The following is a 26,552-nucleotide window of genomic DNA, read 5'->3' as shown; positions in this document are numbered from 1 at the left end:
CCAAAATTTTAAGTGGATCTGTCAACGATTAAGATTGAGCAACCTTAGGCATAAGGCAATATTACCATCCAAACATTTTAGTCCTTGGTAGTTGACGAATATCTGATGACTCTTGAGAGCATAAGTCGATAATAAGTTATTTACGCAAGGATCTTGTGTTCATCATGCATCAAATTGTAGACGGGGCTTCTGTTACGTGTTAAGTATATACTGCAAGGTGCATTAGAAATCTTACATCTCGTCAGGGGGCCGTTCCCACCGAGATTGTTATGTTTACGTGGCCTTTAGTTTGCTCTCATTTGATTGCTGTAGATCAACTGATTTAAAATTGGAAGTTTTTCGTTATTTGTTTGTATAGTTAGCCGACCTCCGCGTTTCAATGCGACAGTTGCTAAGATGATTTCCGTTTTACCTGGAAAATGCCTCTCCCAATTTTACACCTGCGCGTGATCAAAAGATTGTTTTCTCCGATTGTGTATTAATTATATTGATCATTTTATTCTGTTCATTCATCTATAAAATAACAAATTGCTTCGGTAAATGTTTCGCACATGAATCTTCTCGAATTTTTTTGATCAGCTGGAGTGGGTGAGATGTCTTCTTTGACCGGTCGCAATTACTCTGGGGCGAACCCCATCCCCCCAAACTTTTTGAATTCATAACCGCCTCTTGGTTAACTCGCAACGTGTTCCCCACTTCGACATAAAGTAAACTCGAGCACGCATATGTTTACAGTATTCGCGCAGGATTCTTCAACGTCAGCTTTGTAAGAGCGAAGGCACCCGAACTGAACAGATTTTTTCTCGACAGTATATGACTTCACTCTTTCATGACATTCATTCTTGAACCTGTGGAAGATTATGGATTGAGAAATTTGGCATCAGCCCATCGTGAAAAAATCGATCTTTTTGGCAAATCAACTTTTGAAGATACTATTCTCCGTAATTTCGATTTAAAGTATTCATCTCTTACCGTGAAATATATTTTCCTCATTGAAGCAAAGCACGTAATTCCTCAGCAGGGTGATTGGTTTCTTGCACCCCCCCCCCCCGATTATACGTTACCAGCTGTAAGTGACACGGGCTCTCGCCTACGTAGTACGTTTTATAGAATCGCTTTTACAGGGTCCTGATGCCCTCTCGATGCTTGAGAACGTCGATAAAATAGTGGGGAAACGTCTATCAGGGAGACGTTTGAATGACAATCCTCACTTCCACACGATGACTTCTACTTCCACCCCTACTGTCAACCGTATAACCGGAATGAAACCTGCCAGCATTCAGACACCTGCCAATTGTTTCGCTCATGCGCCGAAACTTAAACTTGGTCGTCTCGCTTCTCGCCCACGAGTGGCGTACGGAAATCTTCATCCTTCGAGCGTGAGGTCTCATCGTTTTGCTCCCTCGTCTTCAGAGCACAGGGAGAGAAGCGAATACATTCGGTTCATTCTTAATTTCTCACTCATTCAAAGAAGAGCAGGAGATGACGGGTGCAGCTTGGTTAATGTACGGGATTACGTCGAGAAGTGACACAGGTTTCATTGTTTTTCTGCGATTAGTTAGTGAGACAAAAATAGGTGTTGTTATAACTCGTAATTTGTGGTATGTCAAATGATTCTCTTATCGCACCCTTCTGTCTCGTGTCCAAGAGCCGAAGGTATGTCTAGGCCCCAATTCATTCGTTTGAGGCGACCGAAACATGCGGTGACACTACGCAGTCGGCTTTCGGGGTGATTCAACACCGGAAAAAGTATGAAACTCGCAAGAACTACGCGTTAAAAAATCGTATGAGATATGCGCATGACTTTTCACGTTGACGCGAGTTATTTGGGACAGTGATTTCTTCCACAGAGTGAGAATTACGAATCATAAGAGACACTGATTGGTCTGAAACGGTTTGAGGTGAAGGAGGGAGCAGGACGATCACGATCCAACGCAGGACCCCCCTCCCCCTTCTGGATAATCTTTTCGGCAAACATTCCCAATGGGCAGTAGCAGTCCGTGATTCGGTGATTTGGGAGGATTCGTGCGTCGTGGGCGTCATAATCGAAGCTTGACCCGAAGTCCGGAACCGGCCGTGGAAATGGGCGTGGTGCTTCTAACAGTGCCCTTGATCATATTTTCGCGTGCGTCGTGGAACTTAATTCGGATATCGTGATGAGCGACCGAAAATCTCGCAAAACACCGGCGCAGTAAAAATTCTTTCATCAGAGGTAATGGCTCGAAAATGTGGAATAAGGCGAAAAGAAGGCAAATCAAATATTAGGTGGAACTCGCAGTAATATTCCTATATCTTAACCAGAAAGTACTTATACTTTTAACTGATATTTAATTCTGAAAAAATGTGCTGGCAAGACTTGGGAATTATCGGTCTTGGGACCCTTGGAGAACCTTTTGTCAGTTGTTTCGTGAAGAAGTGAACCTTACTTCGCTCCATTTTTATAGAAAATTGGGCCTATGCTAGGTTCAGAATTCCTTTGATTGGCGATAAAAATTGTTTTCTTTTTCTTAGCTTGAAAAGACCAGGTTTTAATTGACTTTTGCATGACTTGGAATTGCATATGTGATACCGTGTTCAGTTTAGTCTGTGGAGTGGAGATAGTTAATGTCAATCGAACGAGGGAATTTCACGCATCCCCTCGAAATAGTATGCAAGTCCCTGTGAGGCCATCTAAAACCCATGTTATGGGCGAGCATAGCAGTTCAAGAACGTCAAAATGTCACGCATATTTTACACCCTGACTGGTTTTCGTTTTTATTTACCGGGTTAGGGATTATGGCCAATGAATGGGACAGAATTCACATTCCGTGCCGTGGGAGTCACCTGGGGAGACTCAAGGAGGATGCTTTGACAGATTTGGACTTCGCAATTATACTTTCTTGGTAAGATATTGCCCTGAGGTAACAGCTCTGAAAAATGTGGAAACCTATAAATTCAGCCGAAGTGAAAGCGGAATTTCGTACGAGCGAGTTCTTTCTGTACGATGTATTCCAAGGGGCGTGGGAGATGGTGGGGAGTCATTCTTCCGGGGGAAATATTAGTACTCGCACAGCACGGTGGTGGAGGGCATGGGCATAGAGGCACTCGTGAGGAAAAATCCCGCTGAGGTATTTCGAAATCCTCGCTTGCGTCACCCAAGTATATAGCAAATGCAAATATTATTTCATGGGCTTGTGAACATTTTTTTTCATTCTGAATTGCATAGCTTCCCGTGCAACTTCGTGGCAATCCATGATCAACATGTAAAAATACTATCTTTTGTATATTTTTCACAATAATATATTATTTTTGAACATCTTTAGTGAATTTTTCTTCTTATTTTTAGAATTTCACCCCAAATAGTTGCTTCGTCCTCTCACTCTGTCTCTCCTTTCCATTCCCTCTTTCGTACCTTATTTCTCCTGTCCCTTCTACATCTGCACAATACCCCGTCATTGACTGAAAGGATGTGTGGCGGGGGGGGGGGGTGTTAGGACACACCAGACTTTTATGAATAAATATGAGCTTATACGTGCGTTTACACACACTCCCATTATACGTCGTTTCCTACCCCGGTGTTTCGGCTTACTTCCTTCCTTCCTTCCTCCCTCTGGCTCCCACACCCTCACCGCTTCATTCTCTCCAGACGCTTCCATTCCCCACGAACTCTTTCATTCCACGGCTATCTCGGCCGCGTGTTTTCTCTATCTCAGTATCGCTCCGGAGTTGTGTAAATTCGGATCTCCCCGGGTGTTCGTGATTTTCCTCGTCGTGTGATGAGCAAGAGAACCAGGCCTCGCTTCCTCGTAACTGCGGTCGGGGAATAAATGTTTAGTGTAGGATGTTACCGAGTGTCATTTTAGCGAGGCTTCTCGTGTTATGCGTTTTTGATTGCGTCGAATCGTTTTCCCCTGCCTGCCCGCCTGCTCTTTCGACTTGGCCGTTGACTCCCTTTCCTTTGAATCCCATCAGACGCCCTCGTTTTAACTACGCTGTGGGCGAGTAAGGCAGGGGGGGTCGATGGCATGACTGTTTACTTTAACCGAACCGCGGACTCTTAAGAGAGCAAGGGCGTGTAAGGGTCAGAGTTGAATAATCTTTTCACAAACGATCCCTTCTTGTAAGCTGCCCCCACCGCATGAGACTTGTGGAACTCCATGAGAATTGTTCGTTTGCGTAAAGATCAACTATGGTCTTAACGCCCATGCTTTCTCTCTAGAGAGTTCGTGAAGTTTCCCTTTTCTGATTGAAAATCTTGAATTAAATACGGTAGGTTTGTCAATAGATAGCGTGGAAGAATTTTCGCTAGTTGTTTGATTGTTGCTTACTCTTATAGTCACCTTAATGTGACCAAATTACCTGATCCATAAAATTATATCTATCTAACGGAAACATTTCAGGTAATCCTTGGGTAAAATATGTCGAAGACGGTGCACGATTACCGCCGAATTATGACGACTAGGCAGCTTATATCCAATTTCACGTACTTCGTAAGTGTAATTTAACTTGTGTTTTTAGGTGTGCTGACGTTCTAAGTTCCTATCACTTCTCATTCCCACAGGTAAAGTACATAAGTTGGCATTAAATTAAGGTAAGGCGATAGGGTGATTTTGTTCTCATTGATCATTAATTGTATAATTTTTTGCCAATCTATAAATATTTTCAATTTTAAGTCATAAAATGTAATAAATAAAAACGTGACTAATTAAAGACTCCCTGGAGGTCTGTTGTCCAGAAGGAAAAGTTTTTCGGAAAATCTCTACAAGGATTGCAACGTTAATTGCAACAGTTTCGGAATAATTATTTTTCATTTCAATTGTTACAGAAGACCTCCATGTATAAGACCAGTTTTGACTTAATTCTTGACTAAATTACGGCGATTTACGTGGGTGTAATAATTCCCTGATAATTGATAAGGAGGATTCAATGCAGTAACGTATTCACAACAACTATGAGGCTCTATGAATTTTACTATTCACCCAGTGATCCCGTATGGTATAGAAGTAATTTTATTTGTTGTTCACCCTTTTATCGCTATTTTATTTCACAAGCCGTTGGGCTTAATACTAGTTAAGTTCTACCATTACTTATCCAAAAGATCCTCGGGTTGATAACTGTGGTTTATCAACGCCCCTGGAACGCTCCTATGAAGGTAATTCGTTATCGTTAATGGTTTTATCTGTCGGGGCTCCAAAGACAACTCCCCTTTAATTTATTTAATACTTAAGTCTACTCACGTATACTTCTACATATGAATCCACTATGGTTGAACGTTGCTTGGATGTTTACATGCTGCATTTTTAAGTTGACGCATGAGGTGGTGCTATTTAGTTTTGTGCTGCAAATTTCATCTTTGGGATAGGCTCGATAATGTAATCAAAATACGAAACAATTAAATGGCGGCGATAGAAGTACGAACTCGATAGCGAGAATTTTTGCGGATTCATTATCACGTGGAATGATTCGGCTTAGACTTCGTGTCTTTCGTCCATTATTTTCGTTGGCGATTCATCAAGCAACATTAGAAAATCGACGAAAAGAAACTTAGCAGGCACGAGTTGGGAAATGCCACGTTGTTTGCACCGAGAAGAACTAAATCAGTGGCGGGCGTCGTTCACTGAAGGCCTGCTCGACAAACTGACGTTAACATCGGTCGTGAAAACTTCACCCATCGCGGCTTTCGTTTGTCGTGACTATTCTGCAACTTGCAATTATTGGTCCTTTCGACTTCCGAAATGTTGACCAAACCCTGCTTCCTATTTTGTTTGAGTTTTTGAAGCTCAACGCTTGTGATTACAGTTGCCGCGCCGGCGCTTCCACCGATGCCGTCCGCATCCTCTCTCTCTCTCTCTGGTGTTCATCCGGTGTCTTGTTTGTTCAGTCGCAGCACCGTTTACAGCTATCCAAGCTTTCGTAATAAATTCTTACCCAAGCCACTTTTTTTTACGCGCAGTGGGGAACTTCACTGCGACCTCAGTAACCATACCGAAGACACTTCGCTCTCGTTCTTCCCTCTCTCCCCTCGCCTCCCTGGTGAAAAAAACAACTTTGTTTGCAGCACTGCGTCGTATAAAACAGATGAGTTTCCGTGTTTAACATGGACCATCGTTATGCCCAGCAGTTTTAATTCCATATTTTTGATTTTATTGCGATTGTATTTCCGTTACTTCCAAGCAGACCCGGTTAGTATTTTTAAGTGTCCTGCTAGTCAGCAATTTCATCGGTTGCGTGTTCGAATCCCGTTTCGGAGGTGAATGTTGTGTTGTCATGGTTGAACTAAAGGTTCAAATTTTCCATAGCGTTTTAAAATCAATTGCTTCCACAATGTCGGGTCTAAGCCGAAATATGAGTGACATGTGCGATTTTTTTAAATATCCATATTTGTAACAAATAAATTACGATATGGAGCTCGATAAAGGAGAGAATAGTCAGATGGATTGGGCACACTTTGGGACCTAACGGCATCGTATGAGCATGGTAGAAGTGAAGGAACTTGGAGGTAGTTTGTATGCAAAGAGGAGCGTTAGGTAGGAGATAAAGGAATTACGAAGGGCGTTAATCGTCAAAAAGCGGAGATTGAGAGGGACTGTAGTAAACCAATCATCTGATTGAAATACTGAGAATGATGTATCATTCATGCATGTAATACTATGGAGTCATGCTTTTCTTTCATATAAATCTTCCTAGAGGGCCTTGTGTTTTACAGAGTGATAAGCTTTTCCATTCCATTCTGAAATTTAAAAAATCTTTTGTAAGAGTTTCAATATAAATCAGTCGGTCTAAAGGCGAAGAATATTTCACCCCGTTGATAGCCACGGCCGGATCCAATTCCGTCGTATTCGGATTAGACGGCGAGCGCGATTATGCCACCCTCGGAATAGAACGAACCCCCTCTGGTTTTTTGTTCATTTCTTTCGTCTTGTTGATGCCTCGGTCATCGGCCGAGAGGCAATTTCGGCGGTCGGAGATGATCATCTCCCCCTCGAGGCAGAGAGCCAGGCACGTGCCCTTCTCACTGAGCCCACCTCACACTAACCCCCACTCTCCCCTTCCCCACCGCCCCCCCTGCGTCACGCTCTCCCGCAAATGTTTTTCCGCCGATGATGGTCCCATCATTACCATTCCACACGCGCCCGTCCTCCGGCACGTGCCCCGAAGGCGGCAAGTGTCACATGTTGGGGTTTCATTCCGAGTGCCGGTGATTGGAAAGGTCGTTCGTTCCTCTGCCGTCCCTCTGAGGAAACGGGTGCGGGGGAAGGCGAGGGCGGCGGGGTTGATCGTCGCTTCGGGTCCCGTTCGCAATCGGGAGTTACACTGAGTGGATTTGTGTGAGATTCGTTGATATTGGAGCAGGAGTGGTCTCTGGTTTTTTTATTCGAGCGCGTTGGTTTTTTTTTGTCCGAGAGTTTCAAAGTGAGACACGAAGCTGTCTTCGCGGGGGTATAACTCGTGCGGCTACCGCGCACGATTGAGAGAAATATCCTTAGACCAGAAAAAAATGAGTACGCTTTAAGCAGGCGTGAGGTATGGCTCACCGGCTAGGCATTTGATGTAATCATCTCCGAACGAGGAAATTTTCCTAACATTAACATTTTGATTTTACTCAACTAGACAAGGAAGCAATGGATGAAAAATTTGAACGTGTCCAAGCAAGCTTCAAAAGTATTACGAACGAGGGTGTTGTCGAAATTCGTATGAGAATGTCGTTTGCCAAGTCCGTGCGTATGTGCATCCATTTACGTTAGTCTGTCTGCAGTTTCAGACTCGCCAAGAATTGGGGAAAGGTGAAAAACGTACGTTTTTGTTGGGATTCGACACGTACGTTTTTGTCGGGCGCTACGGTCTCTCAGAGTGGCGAAAATACTGTCGCATCCCAAGTGTCTGTCAGTCATTGAATGCCAACATGAACGTTTTTCGCTTCTCCCCAATTTTTGTCTTGCCTACGGACTTTCGTAAGTACCGAAGTATCTTTTGGAATCCGATTTTCAAACATGATGTGCTCCGAAGTTCTTTTCCAATCATGCTGCCTGTCCTCCCAGTTAAGGTCCATTTAGTTTGTTGGATTCAGGTCCGAAGAAGTTTTTTTTAACGACTTTAAACAATATATTGTACATTCTACCAGGTCTGAACTAAATTAAATGGCTGGACTTATAAAAAAATTAACTTTTGCATTTGTCCCATTCATCAGTCTCTATCATTACGATTTAAAAAATGAGTTTCAATTGATTCAAAATTAAATAAGTCTTACTATTATTTCATTTTTTCCCTGTTATTTCCTATTAAATTCTCCCAGTGGTACGAATTTTTTTTTAAATTATAGCTTGATGCGGCGTCTGTACGTTCAATGAAATACACTTTTTTAAAATCTAATTTGAGCTGCGAAGGTATTTTGATTCGAAGAATAAAAGCAAAACCCCACAAGAATCGAACGAGGACTCTAAAGCGCCGAAGCAATTGAACGGCATTTCATCAGATCCCCAATCATAAATCATTTTCCTTGTGATTTTTTTCCCGGTGAAAATTCTCTTTCGCCATAGAAGTTCGGTCGTCCATCATTTTTCGCTTTCCTCGGACCCCCAATTCTTGTTACGAAGATAGTTGTCGGCAGTGTTTTTTTGCCCTCCACCCTCCAGGACTATCGGAGAAATAAAGTCAACCCATGTTTTTTTCATCGAACACCGATGACTTCCAGTATCCCCGGAACTTAGGGAACTTATGTCATCTGATATTTGGAATTTGTTACCAGGTACTTTCGTAACCTTTCAGATCTTGATACCGAACTACATTTGTCCGTGAGCCTTTTGGACAAGCCTCGATAAGTGTTCCTTATGCAACCATCGTTCGTTTTGTCGTCAATTCCCTTCAAGAACATTTCTGTTTCACGCTTCCACTTCTCTTTTCGAAACAGGCTGCTTCGGATGCTGTTAGACATAATGTACATTCGAATTAGTACTTTTAAGACGACCGCAATGCCGTGTGCATTTACGGTGTAATTTTTGTTTTTTTTAATTTCGTTCTGGTTGATGAATGGGTTAAATTTTACTGTCCAACCAAAGCTTGAGCATAAATAATTGATAGCTATAATTTTGAACTGTGAACTTCCAAAACAGTCCATCAGTGACTCAAATTTGTGGCTGCCCGCTTGGCTCGAAACTCCTCCCTTGCTCTTTCGGTTCAACACGTAAGCAACTCTGCAACCATTTTCCTGGAAATAAAATGATGTAAAATGATGTACTTGAAATTGTGGAAAGTTTTCCAGTGACACTATTAGAATTATCTGAAGCACCTTTGCTATTAACTTGGAAGATAAACGAATGCAAATGTTTTGGAAATGTATACTTAACCTTCTGATCTCTTTGGCATTAAATAGCTAATATATAACGAACGATGACAGTCTCATTGCCATGTTATTTGCTTATTTCGTTGTAACCCTGTCATTTTCCTCCTGCGATTTACTGCTCTAACAGTTTAATTACCGTCTCTTGATGCGCCAAACGCAATGATGAAGTGTTAGGCTGCTTGCACGAGACTCGAACGACACGCTTTCCAGTATACTATACTATGGCTTGAACGTCTGATTGGAATGCTGTTTTTATTAGCTTGAAAATCTTTCGTTGGACTTGCTGTGGGAGTATTTTTTGACTTGAAAATTGCCCATAATGACCGTAGAGGAGAAGTCTCCCCAAATAAAGCGCGATTGAACAAACACCGGATAATAAGGTAATGCGATAATTTCCAGTTGGTCAAAGCTCTGTCCGTTACATCAAATTCATAATTACATTCCCTGTCTATATAATAAATGTGAAACTCCAATAGCCGTAAACAGTTTACCTTTCTAAACAAAGTAAAAATGAAATTAGTTGGCTAGCGCCACAAGTCAAGAAGGGGTAAAAGGTAAAAAAGGAGAGGATAAGAAAGGTGAATACGAATACGCGTATTTCAGCCACAAAGTAGCCCTCTTCAGCGTACTGAAGGGTAATCGTCACTACAACACAAGTCGAAGTGAGAAAGGGTAAGGGCAATCCGAAGAATAATTAAGATTAATAATAATTAAGATTATTAAATAATAATAAATAATAATTAAGATTACCCTTCAGTACGCTGAAGAGGGCTACTTTGTGGCCGAAATACGCGTATTCGTATTCATCTTTCTTATCCTCTCCTTTTTTACCTTTTACCCCTTTTACCTACCTCATTATCCTTTTTTACCTTTTACCCCTTCTTGACTTGTGGCGCTAGCCAACTAATTTCATTTTTACTTTGTTTAGAAAGGTAAACTGTTTACGGCTATTGGAGTTTCACATTTATTATATATTACTAGCCGTAAGAGCTCATTTCTATTAACATTCCCTGTCATTTTACAGTTACAAACATCAAGATGCTTGACTACTTGTGACTCTGGGGACATAGGAATTAAATATTCCTTTCTTCGGCATTGTTTATCGAAATAAAATAGTGTTATCACCGTTGAAAATTAAAGCGGCATTTTATAGTCGATGAGTCTAATGGTTTTTGATGTTCCTAGTATAATTATTGCGTATCGCTTTGGTCCTCACGGAAACTACGCACTACTTGTAAGCCCTGCTTAAGAGTACGCGAACTTTCCTTGGAGCTTGCCTCGCTGAGATCAAGTCTTGTTGCTTCTCGGAGATTGTTGCTGCTTTCATCTCCACCTCGGGAAAAGGAATTACATACGACGCAGAAGTCTGAAGATGGATGAAAACTGAATAAGTTGGACATGGAATAAGAACGAAGACTGTTCAGAGAATACTTTAAGAGGACGGATGAGGGAAGCGAAACCGGATCCCCCACGCGAAACGATTTCTGGCGTGTTGCATGGTTTATATCAGTCCCCACACTCGCCCCCTCTGCTGTTGGAGTCATGTAACCTAAGAACAATCCAAAGGAACAGTTTCCGAGCGGCGCTGTTGCCGCGACCTCCAGTCTGGTGACCACCCGTCAGTCCATTAGCGATACGGTTCCTCTGCCGCCCTCCCATTGTTTCGTGCCGCCCCTCATGAGATGTAGCAGACTAGGCACTCGCGAAAATGGCTTCGCGGACCAAATGTGGTGTGGCCCATGATCCTGTTAAGGGATGAGCTAAGTATCTCCCAAGCCCACCGATTGGCCTCCCTCCTCCCCCATTCTCCTCTCTTGTCCCACTCCCCCCCCTCTTCCATTCTTTCCGCCTCCGCTCTCTCCTTAATCGGAAGTGTGTCTTTGATTTTTCCCCGGCGGTGCCCGAGCCGTGGGACGCCTTGCAGGGAGAACGATTCGTCTCGAAGGGAAATGTCGTGGTATTTTTTTTTAATCAGTCTTAAACGAACAGATGTCCTCGGAGACATCGTGACGAGAGTATCTTTTTTTGAAGGGATTGCAGACGAATCAACTTCGTGGAATTGTGACGCATTTAAAAACGAACAACTTGGAATATTCCACGATTTATCACTCTTCTTTTCACGTCATATCAATTCAGCTTTCTAATTTTAAATCGACTCGTAGTGCTGGGAATTCCAAAGGTTTACCTAATTTTAATTAGGTGGAAGATATTTGCGACAAGCGACACTCGCCGTTGACTGTTTTAGATGAGCTAGTTATGGTGAATTGGTTTATGAATTGTTTGAGGCAATTTTAAATCTGCGTATGAATCAAAATTATTTGCTGTTTTAGTGGTGAAAAATTGAGTTGCGTAGTATATAGTGTTCAATTTTCCAGTGGGATATTGATACCTAGAGATGTCAGTCGATTCGTTAAAGAAAATGTTACCTATTCCCATTTAAGTGATAACAAGTTAACGACGTACGGAGGTATTGCTGTTGATTGATTCCAGTGATATACGTGAACGCTTGCTGTGACTTTTAAACGATCATTGAACTAGACGTTTACTGGGAGTTTCACTATTCTGACACGCCACGGCAACGTGGCTGGTCTCCGGAACTCAAAAGAGCTTGATGTCTTGTTTCTATGACCGTCGTATGCTTTACAAAAAATTCAGTTGCTAGAATCACCATGTCTTGTCTTTTTGTGTCGATGGCTCCGACGATGGAGAAGCTATTTATACAACTTCGATACGAATTTATCGCTGTTAAAATTGAAATATTCCGATTTTGTGCACACCCTTATTTGAATGACTGCTCCTTTGATGTCTTCCCCCTGAAACGCAATCAGATTCCTCGCAAGTGACAACTTCTGAAGGGGTAAGATTGACTCACTGGACATGTCAGCCAATCAGATCGGTCTGTCCTGTCCAATTCCACCGCCTTCTTCAACCCCCACCATCACCCATCCACTCCGGGCGAAGGAAGTAAGTTCACGAGGCTCGTCAACTTTCTCGCGGGTGAGTGAGTGCCTTAGGCACGGGTGGATTTGGCGAGATTCCGGCGTCGTCGGTAGGTGTCGAGGGCATAAATAGAAGGGGGAGGAAGGGTTTATCCGCCGAGGGAGTGGCGCCGTTCGCTCTCCTCCTTATCGCCGTCCCACGTCAGCGTGGAAAGGCGGGGTTTTATTCCGGTGGCGTCGTGGAAGCGAAGGAAAAACGCGGTAGCGGGCGTCCCTGTCTCTTCACCCGAGCGGCAAGCTCTTGACAACGCCGCGCACTTAATTCATTGGAACACCATTTCAAGGGACATTTTACAAAGCGCTCGTCTTTTATGCGTTATTAATTTTTCGCGTTCGCTCGAATATGGTGGAAAATTCATTCGTTATTTTGAACGCTCCGTGCGCAGAGGGACGTTTGAATTTATCACGATTCGTGCACTGACTCGAGTATGACCGAGCACTCCCTTTTAATTAGACGCAGCGATGCCAGTGATCAGATCGCAGCCTGAAAGTATTTCAGCATCAACAAAAGAATAATGTTTGCCTTCAATAAAGGTGATATTCTTCCTCGGTAGGATTTCTTGGATTTCTCGGATGATTAAAATTGAAGCTAATTACATAACGCAAGGAGGGAAACAGTAGAGAAATAGGGTAATATTGGGGACTTGGAGCTCTGTCGGCTTTGGATTAATAAATGACTAGGGGATCTATACCAGTTTGCTTAAGGATTAAAATATCGAAGGGTGAGTTGCGAACCTTTCCCAAGTTTCCTAGGGTTCAAATTAACTTACGATTCTTTTAGGCAAAATGTCAGGTTACGTGCCTTGAGTTTTTACATTACAGCCTAGAGTTTTCTATTTTCTCAACGTGCATTTCCAAATGTGTAGAAAAAGTATGAAAAGGGATGTCAATAAATAATCAAACCAAAAGTAAAACTATTGCATACTATATGCTGCAAATATTATATTGTAATACAAATACAGGCATTAATTAACGCAGTATCACTGCATTATATGGCGTAAAAAAACAGAAATCAAATAAAGAACTTACTCATTGTACTAAGCAAGCGCTGCAAGACTAGGATGTATGTAACCGGGAATCGATTAAATTTATATCCAACAGAATAACGGAGAAAAGAGAGCATTTCCATGATTGCTGTAACAAATTATTTATTGTTACCATCATCGTGACTGGAATTGGTACGAGAAACGGTGTAAAATCCTTTACCCCTGCCACAGATTTGCAGGTAGGGCTCTCAGAATGCGGGAAATTTGGATGATATCAGGGAAACCAGAGGTAAATTAATATAAAAATGGAACCGTCCTGGAAAAAAACAGGAGGGATGGCATAACCAGTAAACCCTTTCTTACATCTTGCGTAGAACGAATTCGTTTGTCTCATCGAAGGACCAAAAACGGAGTATCTGGATCTCATTATTCTCTATAACTGCCGTTCTGCTCTACATGTTATCTCATTTATGCGCCACTTCTTTGCATAATCCTCCGAACGAACGTCGCACTTCTTTATGAACACATTTGGCTGGATTTCAAATAAAATTACTCCGGAATGTGGGGACTATATTGGGGTCCACAGGGATTTCTATCGGAGATTTCCAAGGCTTTCCAGAAGCTCTAAAAATATCGCAGTCTCACGTAAGGAATTCCATGTTTTGAGTTTTGACGACTTCTTCGTAATTTTTTCCCTCTTTCCATTTCCGCCCACCCGTCCAGAGAACGTAAAACCCGACTAATCACGCACAGCAGGGGCGGGGCATGTTCCCGGAGACGAGAGAAGGAGAAGACTTTTAGTTAGGCGGGGGAACTAAAAACAAAAGAGAGCAAACGCGATGATGGAGGAATCGTTAACTTTGAATATAAGTGTATATGCTGGAAGGGTGGGGTTTCGGCCTTAAGTCCATTGCTTCCCCCTTTCGTCTAGACATTAAAGTTAGACCTTAAATGGGGTGTTGGGTTATTAAATATTGTTACACGCGACCATATTCCGTGCCAACTCATCACTCCGTCGTGATAGGGTGCGTTGAAGGGATTCCATTTCTCAAATCTACTTTTCAATTTACGAGTCCTCTGAAGCCAATCAGAAAATTCCATTAATGGCATTGCGTATGATTTCGAAAAGTAGGCGCGATTAAAAGACGTAACAAATTTAGGGCACTGGGAGAGTGTACGTAAATGAACCTTATGGGCTTTTAGTTGAACTTGGACACTTACTCAGCAGGGCGTCCATTAGGGACACTAGGTGTATCGTAGGCTCTTGGACGGTTGCAGGCCACAACCTGCGATAGTATAGTATTTATGCTCTTTATTAAAAAGATTTTTTACCATTATTTTCGCTTAATATTTAAAAAAAACATACCTTTCCTTATAGGCGTTTAAAAAATCTTATAATTGTGATGCGATAACGATACAGGATCGGTCAAATGGTCATTGAGGCGAAGACATTTGATCGGCAAATCGAAAGATCGAGAGTTGGCGTGATATGTCAGACCAGCACCGTGACTTGTGGGCATAAAAGGGCGGTTCCGCGCTCGATTCGCTCACGTGCGAGGCAATGTTGTTTCGTGAACGCGTGTCTCATTCCGCGATGGAGGAGAGGGAGCCAGTGGGAAGGAATGGGTCACCAATTGGGAAACTAATCATCTACCGATTTCTAATCGATAGTAATTGATTTAATGCGAGACGCCGTCTTTCGTGAAAAACGTACGCTGGATTCTTTTTTTCGGCAGAACAAATGTCGTCGAAGCGATATATGTAAAGAATCAATATACGCAACCCCTTAAGCAGTTTAATTCGTGTATCTGTGCACTGCTGCTCTAGAAACGAATCTATTTCATTGTGTTTTCAATGTATATAAATCCACGATTGGCGCTTTCGAGCCTAGGTCTGTGGAAAAACGGAGTAGGAAACACAAGGAGGAGTTCCGGTGTTAGGCAAGAAGTGGAAACTCCCGGGTTCGAATCCTTAGGGGGTCACTCTTTTTCTGGGTCAAATTCCATTCTCTTACGTTCGGCTTTATAAATGTTTCCTGTTTTTCCACAACCCTTACCCCTGAAGTTTTAGCGTGCTTAAATATTTTTTCGAGACTTCCAGCACTCCTTCTCTTCTTTCTCAAGAACTTCTGCCACACCTGCTTTTACTTGCGTCGGCAGATGGAGAGGGTTACTAAGAATTTATATTTTGTAGGAAGCCGCATTTCCTCTTTTTTAAATAGGCTGTCTTCCGTTTGCCGTCTTGCAAAATGAGGGAGACGGTCTTCTGCAAGTGAGATCCCATGTCTTGCTCCGTGGAAAGTGTATTACGTCGACCTCTGGTTCATTAACGTTTCCAAAATAAAATCAAAGTGGTAAAAGTAATTCAACTGCTTTGATCTTGCAGTCATTCCCGGGGTCCAGCGCGAAGGTAGGACCCTTAGCCCACCCGATGGCCAAGTTTGGGTCGTGGATGTCGAGATTGTTTCATGTTGTTGAAGCAGCTAATGGCTCTTTCGGAGAAGGAGGGCACGACTAGATCTCTCCCCACTTCCGCCAATGCGGACGAGGAGGCCGCGGTTCCCTCGCTGCTGGGTGGGGATGGGGGTGGAGATGGTTATCTCACGCGAGAGGAGGGCCAGCTCTCGGGGGGGTCACTCCGCATCGGGAGCACCGTTGCACCCTTCGAAGGTTTCGCTGATGCAGCGAGCGTGTTTTGTTGTTGACCAGCAGTCCCGGCGGTGTCGCGTATGTATGATATGGCTTCGGAACACCGTCCGATTTCTACTGGGTCCATCGCGGAAGCCGGTGTTGCTCGCACGGTTGGAACGGGATGAGTCCCGTGTTCATTCGTCAGGCAATTGAGAATCGACGGTTATTTTCGGATCGTCAATTTCGCGTCTTTCCGCGACATTGGATTTGAACCATGGGTATCAGACTACTCTGTCAGAATCGATGAATCAAAGCCTCGAGTGGAACTTTTCGGTACTGAAATTCGCCGAATCCGTTGATATATCATCCCGGCGCCCGATTTTATTGAATCACCCCTTTTTGGAATTTCTCTCTTATGCTCTGCTTAAGGTTTTATGTTTTTTTGTGACAATTGTTAATGAGGGATGTGTATAAAGGCCGCATCCCGACAGGCTGTCGTGACTACATTGCCACTTTGTGACGAGTACCAAATTCGTATCGGGAGATAAGCAGGATTTATGACCGTGGGTGTCCTCTTCTCCCCCCTTCCCTTCCCTCAGGTGTTGTCATCAGTTGTCGAAGCATTACCCGAAGTCACTGTGCGAAGCCAACATAGTCAAAAACGCGAAAATATGGATTTCCGTGTTGATGACGTCGACGGAGATTTTGTCGGCTCTGGCCAATCTCGAAAAGAGTTCTGTATAGTGTCGCGTCCGCGTTTTTCGAGAGTAAATCGCGCGTCATTAATTTCCATTTGGAACATTCTCAACTTCGTCCATCACGACGTCGTCGTGGATTTGTTGTTCCGTTGTTGAGGGGAGGGCGACGGGACTTACGAAGATGTGCTCGGCAAATTGAATAGCGCCCTGCGGAGGTGCCCGAATTTTTTAACGTTGGTTACGTGACGCTTTTGTTTGTGGTCGGTGGGCTTCCCAAAGAGGTCACTTCGATTCGCGTGCCTTCTCTCCTCGTGCCATTCTTCCGTGCAGCTCGAATATTGTCGGTCGACTAATCTCACGCCACTGCTGCAGATTAGTGGACTGCAAATTAGGGTCGCATGCGGCTATGAAAATACGTTCCCGCGTAAGCCCGCAGTCTTTAATTTTCTCAGCTGTTGATTCTTCTTGCTGATCAGGAGATCAATAAAACCCTTTCGTTCTTCGTCTTCCCTCTTATAGAACTCGTTTACTTTTCCTTTCCTGCTGCCCTCATCTCTCTCCTAATTATTTCAACTGCGCTGTGGATCTAGGTCATATTATTTACTCCTCTTTGGACTTGCATGTGCGAGGCGGGGGTCTGTGAAGCCTTCTTAGGTCATGCGCGCGCCTGCTGGCATTTGGGGTCGTTTTAATGGCGTCAATTCAGTCAACCATTTATGAACGCCCGGCGGAAGTTTAAAGAAAAAGTGAGGAGCTGCTGTTCAACTTAATCTTTACTTCGGCTTAGGAAATTGTTCTTGACTAATCGAACGTAGTGGTTTACTTGTTCTTTTCGTAAATGGTAAATGTTTTAGCGCGTCGTTCTTCCAATTATTTCATTACGATTGTTTTCTAACGAGTTGATGCACAAAAAAATGGAAGAATTTCTAAGTCCTAGGTGCTCGTTGTATTTAAACTGTTTATTTGGCCCCGTTCCCTTCGTTGATGGTGCCGTTCCCTAAACAAATTCCGACAGGAAATTCACCTTGGGGTGAGTAATTAGATACAAAGTTTCATCGCCTTGACGGTTGATGAATTTCTGCCAACAAGCCCACCGAACAACTTTCGCTCATTCGAACACGCACGGTGTTTAAACTTTCGAGAGGGAGGAGGCTATGCAAATGAAGCAACATACTCAAACCCTGGATACCAAAACACGTATGGCGTACTTTTTAAGGTATCTCCAGACGCCACAATTACTTGAATCAGACGCGTCCTTGGCTCTTTAAATTTTTGCATGTGGATGCTGCTTTCCTTAAATCAGTAAATAGGTTCTGGAAAAAAAGGCTTAAGGGATACTTTTGGGAAGACAATCCCCCAAGAAATATTTGGGGAAAAGTCGCCCGTCGGGCACTCTCGAGTCTCGCACCGGGGAGCGAGGGAAAAATATACGCGAAGCAAATTCAATAAAGAGGGAGGAAGGATGCGAGGGGTGAGGCGAAAAACAAAATAAGGAAGAAAAAAAAACCTCTGGGCTTCTCAAATCAGGGTTTGCGAGGAATTTCCTCCGAACGCCAATGACACACGGGCTCGTGAAGTCCCGGCAGCGGACTAACAGTCAAGCTACGCACGAGCGAGGGTCGAAGGTAATGAAGGCAAACATGGCTGCGGAAGATGGCGCAAATCAGTCTTCCTAACCCAAAGAAACCCAGACGAAACCTAGTTGGTATGGATTGTTCATCGTTGCCGCGGTGGGCCTTATTTTCTATTGATTCATTGTTTCGTTCGCTTTGATCGACCTTTCTCTTCTTTTTAAACTCACCTTGTCGGTGCTCAAGGATTTTTTTTATCATCACTCCCTAGCTCATTCGAATATCCTTCTATTCTCTAGAAAATAATCATATGTTAAAATCTGTTTTGAAAGCTCCGAGGCAGATAAAAGAGGACATTGTGGTGTTTGCCAGAAACGCGATGGAAATCGCACGTTCTCTTCAGAGATACGTTCGTGTGTCAAGTGCCGGGAGACCTGCTAATGATAAGCAAACTCGACTTCCTTCGGGCAAGGGTCCCGCCTCCTCGTTTCTCTTTGGGATGTACGCTTTTTTGTAGGGCGTGGAAAAATACTAGAACAGAGATGTTAAAAATTGAACTCGGTTTCGTTCACCCGAGAGTATTCCTCGTCTTCATCCCATTTGCCTCGCAGTCTGTAGGCATGCCTCGTTTGGTTAAAACGACTTGGAATTTTTTATTCGGTCGATCTCTTTCTCCCCCTAATCATGCCTTTTTTTTGTTCGATAAGAGTCGGATCAGTTTTGTGATTCGCGTGGCCCGGCCTTCGTGATGATGTATTCATGAGACGGGGTGGTATCTCGCGGAATATTGGTGGTGAAGGGAGAAACGGATGTTTTTTTTACCCCTCTATCCCTAAATTTCACAAGTCCTCGAGTAGCTGGAGTGTTCTTACCGAGCCGGTTTTTCCTCGTGCAAAAGGGAGGGGGGTGAAAAGAGATTTAGCTTACCGAGGGAGCATTCTCCTTGCTACCTGATGTGCATGATATCTTTGGGTGATTATATGATCGCTACAAAGAAACGAGTGTAATTTAAACTCCTCAAATCGCTCTCGGCTTTGAAAACCTTTCAATTTGGAGGCGGAAGTGCTTATAATAACAGAACAGCAAAAGAAAAAGGATAATCGATGGGAAAAGTAGGATGCAGTGAGCAGGCATTAAAAAAATTTTAAGGGAAATATTAGCCACTCCCTCTTTTCCTGCATTTTTCCCTTGTCAATTGGGGGAGTTTTATTACCAATGTATTCGAATGAGGAGTTCAGAATGGTCACGTTAAGTCTCTGGTTCGCGAAATTTATTCTCTTAAAATGTAGATCCTTTAAAAAAAATGTAATTTTCGTTGTTCGAGAGATGAAGTTTTCTACTTGACGACGAAGTCTTTTTGTTTTCTCCCGTCTCCCCTGCGGGAACTCAAACGCTGATAACCCTTCTGATGTTCAAGTTCTCTGCAGTTAACGTGGTCTCACTCGTCGCCCCGCTTGTTTGCCTACGCATCTTTCTTTGGGCAAACACTCTCGTGTAAGACGACACGACGATGACGTCTGTACTTCTCTCATGAGTGCTTTGCGGTCTCGTCGTGGGCGTGAATGCAAGTTCAATCGCCCGAGCTCCCGCGGGCACAGAGGGAGGTTTGGCCGGTCCTCATTCGCTCTCATCCCCCTCTCCATTAAACCCCCTTTCAAACGACCCCCAGATCCCTCCCGGGCCTTCGGCGGCTCTCGGGAGGGTTGGAGGGATAGTGTGTTTGCCTGGCGCCGCCGCGGACGATGACGCAAGCGCCGGTCTCCTCTCCACCCTCCTTCAATCGCTCGGGCAAATGCCGTGTTCCTTTCTGCGGAAGAGTGGTTGGACGGGAAGGGGATGCAGCCGGACGTGACAGGCATCGTAGGTTTCCTCGACGACGCAAAAAGAAACGTGAATGAGGTTTACAGAGGGTATCTGCTTAATATCTGTATTGCCAGGATAAGACCTGCTGTTTGGTCAGTCTCGGAAGAGGATTTTATTCGACGCACCCAGTCGTAGCAGTTAAGCTCGGTTTTAATTTTCGTCTTCATTTAGTGGAGTTATTCCTATTTTCATTTCATCACAAAAAATACTTTCGCTGATCGCCGATTTTGGACCTGCTTCCCTTGAAATAATCGAAGTCAATTAAATGCAACTAAATTGACTTCGGCATTTGTATTTGGAGCGTACTCTGAATACGAAAGCCAACTTTCGCGTCGGCAATTCAATTCAAGTCACGTCGGCATCCGGAAAAAGGTTGCCCGCCCAATGATTGCGGTCCTCCGCTAATCCAGGACATATATGGCTCACGAGTCCTCTTATAATCCATCTTTAATCCAGAAACAAGTTTGCCCCGAAGGCCATTCGTTCCTTCTGCAATGGCTGAAAGGACGATAGAATACACGCATACACAGCCTCTTTCCGCGTCCTTTTTCATCCGGGGCATTCCTCCACCCCTGAGACCGCCGTGGCTCGCGAGTGCTGAGGGCCGAGTGCTGAGACGAGTCCTGAACATCGATACGTTCTTTTCATTCTTATCGAAACCGTTTGCCCACGGCACTAGTGCCTCAGTCGTTACAATGAAGGGGAGCTAGACACGCTGCCATCGATAGGAATCCAGTATGCTTATTTTGATATTATTTATTTATTATTCCAAGGGTGGTTTCACGTTCGTGATTGTGCGTTGGTTCGGCGAAGAATGGTTGCGTTGCGAGTCACTGGCTCCAGTTATGATTTTTTACTCTCCGATGAGTCAATGGCGTTTTTCGAGAGGTCTTCTTTGCAGTGTTGACGATCATTTTCTCCCTAATAGCCTTTTGAAATTGAGCAACGATGACTGTAATTTTATTTTTGCCAATAGGTTTACTATGCATCCGGACTCTTTACGTCTTAACATCGTAAGATTCAACACAGTGAAGGACAACCAACTTAAACCATCTCTTGTAGAAGTATCGGTCCTCGGTGACTATTCTTCTGGCCTTGCGGATTTTTTTTTCGTGTTCTTCTGCTAAATGGTCGTCTGATGTTGTGAGGCAGTTAATTCGCTTATCTCTCGTCTCCGATACTCTATTTGGAAATCCGAACTTTCAATTATTGCGCAGGAATTAATAATTTGGAAACTTCTGTCAAATTTTAAAACTTGATTAGGTTTGCGGACGTTTTGTACTGCCAAGATGGTGTAGGTGCTGTAAAAGGAGGACATTTAAGGAGCTGTCTTGGTTAATAGGCGTTATCTACGTCAGGCATGGTCTAGTAAAGCACTGCTCTTTTATTGACGAGTTAGTTCGGCGTGTAATAGTAATATGTAGACCACCCGAAACTCAAAAGTACTTACGAAATTAACTCTGACTTGTTTTCACCTTAATGAAGTTCGATTGGTCGTGTTAATTGACGATTCATTTAGTTGTGTTTCGGTTTTCGGTCACCTATAACTAAAATGTCGTTATATATGTTTCGTTCAATAATCAGGTGACGCGTTGTACAGTTTGTGCATGCGTAAGAGTTTTACTTAATTGAGAAATTTATATGCATCCGAATCAATGTTGCCGAGTCTCCTCGCACTATCCCTTCAGCAGTAGAATGATTGTGAATCGTTAGGTGTTTTGCCCTCCTCTGGGCGTTAAAAATATTTTATTTTAATCTTGAGGTCGTGTATTTGGTTTTGGCAATTAATTCCCTCTTCAAAATATTTCAATGTCGCAGACTTAGGTGTAGTAATCGAATTTTTCAGGTTGCTTCAATAAAATTCCTCCCCTTAAAAAGCATGGGGCTTATGCCCAGTATTTTGGAGGTGGTGTATCTTGACTCGTTCGAGATTAAGGCTCCTTTTCGTGGTGGCACGCACCAGTGGCAAATTAGAAATTCCTAGCTCATCTGATGGATTGGGGAGCTCGTAATATTTTTGGAATTTCCAGCCAGTGCTGAGGCAGTTAAAAGACTCCCAAGGTCAGAGCCGATATCGGATGACGCAGGCCTTTTCAAAGATCTCTATGCGTAGATTTTAAACTGCAGCTAAAGAACCGTCGAAGATCTTAAGGTTAACCCACCGGCTTTTAATTATTCCAGCCAATGTCGGTTTTTTGGTTGGGAGAGTGAACGGGGGCGAACGGAATGGAAGTTTGAGTGAACGATTTTGAAGTTCTTCGAAACATTACGTTGCCTCTTTTATTGTGGGCAGAACATTTTTAGTGCGTGCCAAAATGTGTAATCAAAAGTATTCCATTCTAGTTTTCATTTAAATAGATAAAAATACGGAATCTGTGGACGATTGCCCTTCCTCCTTCATAGTTCGACCGTGGAAAATTTGAGCACAATACTTCAAGTGAAAAGTTTAAGAAGTATCGTAATTAACGTCTAAATTGGTTCAAAAGTTATTGGGAAAATTTGAGTGACGGTTTCGCTCTGCTTTTTTGTCTTCGTAAAATTCCTCAAGTTTGTTTGTCAATTCTTTTAAATTATTTTTCTTTTGCCATTCTTTGCCAGCGGCGAAGAGTGGGGTTGGTGGGGTTCACAGCATTTAATAAAAAAGGCCGCTCTACCAGTGGTCTGTTTTTTTATATATAATCGTGTCACTGAGTAGTTGGTTAATTAGTATTTGAGTCAAGTGCGATATGTTGCGGTTCCTGGGTCTATCTTTATTGCCATCACTCGTTACTCGTAATGGAGATTCATGCAAGAGCTGCGTTCTACATCGGTTGGCTTAATCATGTGGTGTGGTTTGCGCGTTCGAACGGACATTGGTGGTGATATGGATTTCTCCATCTGCATTGTATTTATCCCCCATGGTGATCGAACGGTTAGAATGTCAATTTATTCTCTCAAAAATACACCCCGTGCGGGTAGTAAAGCCACCATCATGGCGCCCGGCGTTAATATGTAATTTAATTTTCGATACGTCATCAACCACACCTTTGATCTAACCACAGTGCCTTCCCAGTATCCCGAGTAGCGTGACAATTTAAAGCTCTGCATATAATGCGGCTAATTGTGATGTGACGCATCCCCTGCAAAGGTCCTTCTGCGGTTCTGTACTGAATGCTTTACTCTGTAGGTGTGGCTTAAAAAAATCTATTTGAATTTTCTCCTCTTGGAACCAAGGGTTTTCGTCAGTAATTATCCGGACTAAAGGACGTCTACTGTGCCCGGGATTTCCTTCTCTGGTGGTATATAATGAACGCGAGGTTTGTTTATACTTTCGCTGTAGAAGTAATCGTTTAGGGTAGCATCACATTGAAATTCATGTGGTGCCGGAACCCCTTTATGTTTCACACCTGTATCTACGGCTATCTACATCTGCACAATACCCCACAAGCTGCTGCAAGGGCGTGTGGCGGGGAGTGTTAGGTCACCAGCCACGCATTCACAATCCCAATCATGTCGCCTCTACACAAATTTTAGTTTGATCATGCACTCGAAAAATGTTAATCGCACGAAAGAAGGTACTTTGATGCAACAATATTGAGTAACAGGATACGTATATTCAAATCATACGGTAGAACTGTTAAAAATATGGGTCTATGGAAAAAGTTACATGCAGTATATCGGCAAAATATATACATTGTCAATTATAGTTATCTCCTACTCGATTCGTCTCAACTAAATTTCACATGGAGGATTAAATCCGTGAGTGCAATGTAGTTATTTTTACATGAACAATCGATTGTAAATAGCTCCTATATTCCATCAAGGAAGATTATAGCATGTTTACGTCCTCTCTCTGTAATTTGTTTGGCTTTGATGATGGTTTATTTTAGGGTGACCCCAACTCATGAAGCGCAGTAATTATTCTGTTACGTGATTGTATCGCTAAGTCATTACTCGGGGGATAATAGAGGGAATTAAGAAATCAATTGCAATGGTTTTGGTACGAGTTGTTTAAATAGCTGTGAGGGAAATTTCACGCAAGTAACGTACGAGGAGTGGTATTTCAATACATATTTCCTTCTCTTGCTTCGCACAAATAAATTGTGTTTTTTCTTGTTTAAAATTGTTTCCTTTTGCAGGTTTACGGCTGCAATCCAGGTGTTTAAGAAAGTTTCAGTTCCTACTGTGATGTACTTAATTCAACTACTTCATGAGCCTGTTGCCTCTCTTTGCGTATCTATAACTTACCGGCCAGGCATAATTGGCTTTTCACTTTTGACTCCCTCGCCGACTGCCCCTACGTCATCAAGAGTTCTCTTATCAACTATTTCTGATCCCCCAATCGGGATTTCGATCGAGAGCTTGTTTTTGTTTGTGTATTCATCAAACTCGTCTCTCTCTCCCCTTGGCAGGAGGCGGCGCAAGATGCTGAGCAGGCGAGAGGCAACAGAGGCGCGGGTGACGGAGGAGGCGAGGGCGGATCTCCCGAAGAGGCCGCCGACCTCTCCCCGCTGCCCCCGTCGCAGGTGCCGCCACGGCACGTGCGCAGACGCGGGGGCATATCCGCGGAGCCAGTGACCGAGGAGGACGCCGCCAGCTACGTGAAGAAGGTCAGTGTGCACCCCCGAAATCCACCCCCCCTCCACCCACGCCTCTTACCCCCGCGAGCTCACACTGGTCCGGTGGTTTCTCTCCAGGAGGTTTGAGGGGGTGGAACCCCGTTGTAAGCCCCACAGCGTCTAGAGTCGTCGTTTAAATGTAAATTAGACCTATCTTTTCCAGGCCCATGGGCGTAGCTCTTAGCATTCATTTGGCGTCGTTCAAAAGAGATTATTCGAGTGCATAATAAGAAGCCGAGCGCTCTCCGTGTGGAATTGTCGAAGGTATACCAGGTGTTATCCATTTCAGGACTGCCACATTCTGGTTTCGCATTTTCCGCTACATCATTTAATGAGCAATTGCGAAATTGTTAATGCTACGATTGTCGTCTCCCGGTTCACGTTCTTATCGTATGTCGAGTGAGATCTCGATTTTGCAATGCCTACAGCTCTCAAGCACAGCTCTGACACATCGCGAACCTCTAGGTGATTAAAATCTAATGCACGTACCTCTCGGTAATTATACTTTGGAGAGTGCATTTTATCGTGTACCGCTATCGACCGTGTTTTCCTTTTCCTTCGCAGGTCTTGGAGATATCTTGCTCAATGAATGTCGATAACCACGGCTTACACCTGCGGGTAAGGGAATAGGTGATACTCCCGTCGTATCGCCGCAAGAGGCGATTAAAATGCAATTCCGGAAACAACCCTTCTGCCAGTTAAATAATATTAATCAGCAGTGGACTGGCTAATATTAAGAAGAGTCTGAACACTATGGTATGGTCCATCTCCGCGTTTGCCGTGCGTGGTTACCCATAGGAGGGAGAAGAGGATCCTGGAGGCTGAGGGCCTTGGTCATTCGAAGGGCGTTGGAAACCCGACGAAGCCAGATCGCGACAATCCACTTTGCCCTAGATTCACTTAAAACGGGAGGCGTATAGCTAGCCACTGCAGGTCAATCGGCTTCCATGGCATAAATGTTCCGGTTGGGGAGTGCTGGTGACACTGGAATTTGCGGAGTTAAAGTCGAAGGTGCGCAGGTTTGGAGCGGTCGGTGTCCCCTTACATAATATTTTAAGTCCTTTTTTGGTTCAGAACCTGGAGAACTAAAACGTGTCAAAAAGCTATCTAATGATACACTACCAACCAACTGCCGACAGTTGACGACAAAGAAAAATGATAAGACGATAAACGCAACATGCGTCGTCCTCACACTCTCCTTGGACCAGCTCCCTGAGAAAGTTTTCGTAGGGTTTGAATGCGTCCCAGTGCGACTTTTCATTCCAAACCCGACGTGATGCCTCAGTTGCCAACTCTTCGGCCGCATCTCTCAACGATGTGAAGGCAAATCATCCTGTCTGCGTTTGGACCGAAGAAAAAACGTGAGCGGCTGATGTGCGATGCTGTACCATTCCACGTAAATTGTGAGGGAATGCACCCTGAATATTCCCGCGATTGCCCCAAGCTGCGAAGAAGATGATGCGAATAAAAACACTTCATAAACTTTATCATATGTCGTCCAACCACGAAAGGAGTATAGGCAAGTAATTGCACCTAATCTCTCTCCCACTTTCGCTCTTGGTGTTATTTAGCCCATAAAGAAAGCTACAGTCTCATCCAAGACGGATGATCTACATATGTGCTGTACCGAAAAAGTTAACTGATAAATTAATGCATCGGAAAATGTTATATCTACGAGCATCGAAGGACTACACTGAAACAAAAAAGGTGATAATTAACTTAATACGGTAACCAACAAAACTAAAGCCACGTCATCGGTAAAAATAATGACAAAGGTCGCGAAATGACGCCCTCCCCTCCAAGCCCTTAACGCGAGGCTTCTTCCTGTCTGTTTGAAATGGAGGAGTCCTTGTCGGGGGCAAAAGTCGGTCACGCTAGGCTAATTGGG

At 43.7% G+C, this 26,552-nt stretch overlaps 1 protein-coding gene across 2 annotated transcripts in view; it reads left to right on the top strand.

Moving 5' to 3' along the window:
- The window catches only part of Pka-R1 (protein kinase, cAMP-dependent, regulatory subunit type 1), a 206,930-nt gene that overhangs the window by 131,090 nt on the left and 49,288 nt on the right, over positions 1-26,552 (top strand). For both annotated transcript variants that reach the window (XM_071586465.1, XM_071586455.1), the window contains exon 2: positions 24,458-24,655. In XM_071586465.1, the coding sequence (XP_071442566.1) occupies positions 24,458-24,655 (198 nt within the window). The remainder of the gene's footprint in view (positions 1-24,457; positions 24,656-26,552) is intronic.

Source organism: Hetaerina americana, unplaced genomic scaffold, assembly GCF_022747635.1.
Source record: "Hetaerina americana unplaced genomic scaffold, ioHetAmer1.1.p SCAF_1, whole genome shotgun sequence".
NCBI lineage: Eukaryota > Metazoa > Arthropoda > Insecta > Odonata > Calopterygidae > Hetaerina > Hetaerina americana.
Note: the sequence above shows the minus strand (reverse complement) of the source record. Positions and strands in the feature narration are given on the sequence as shown.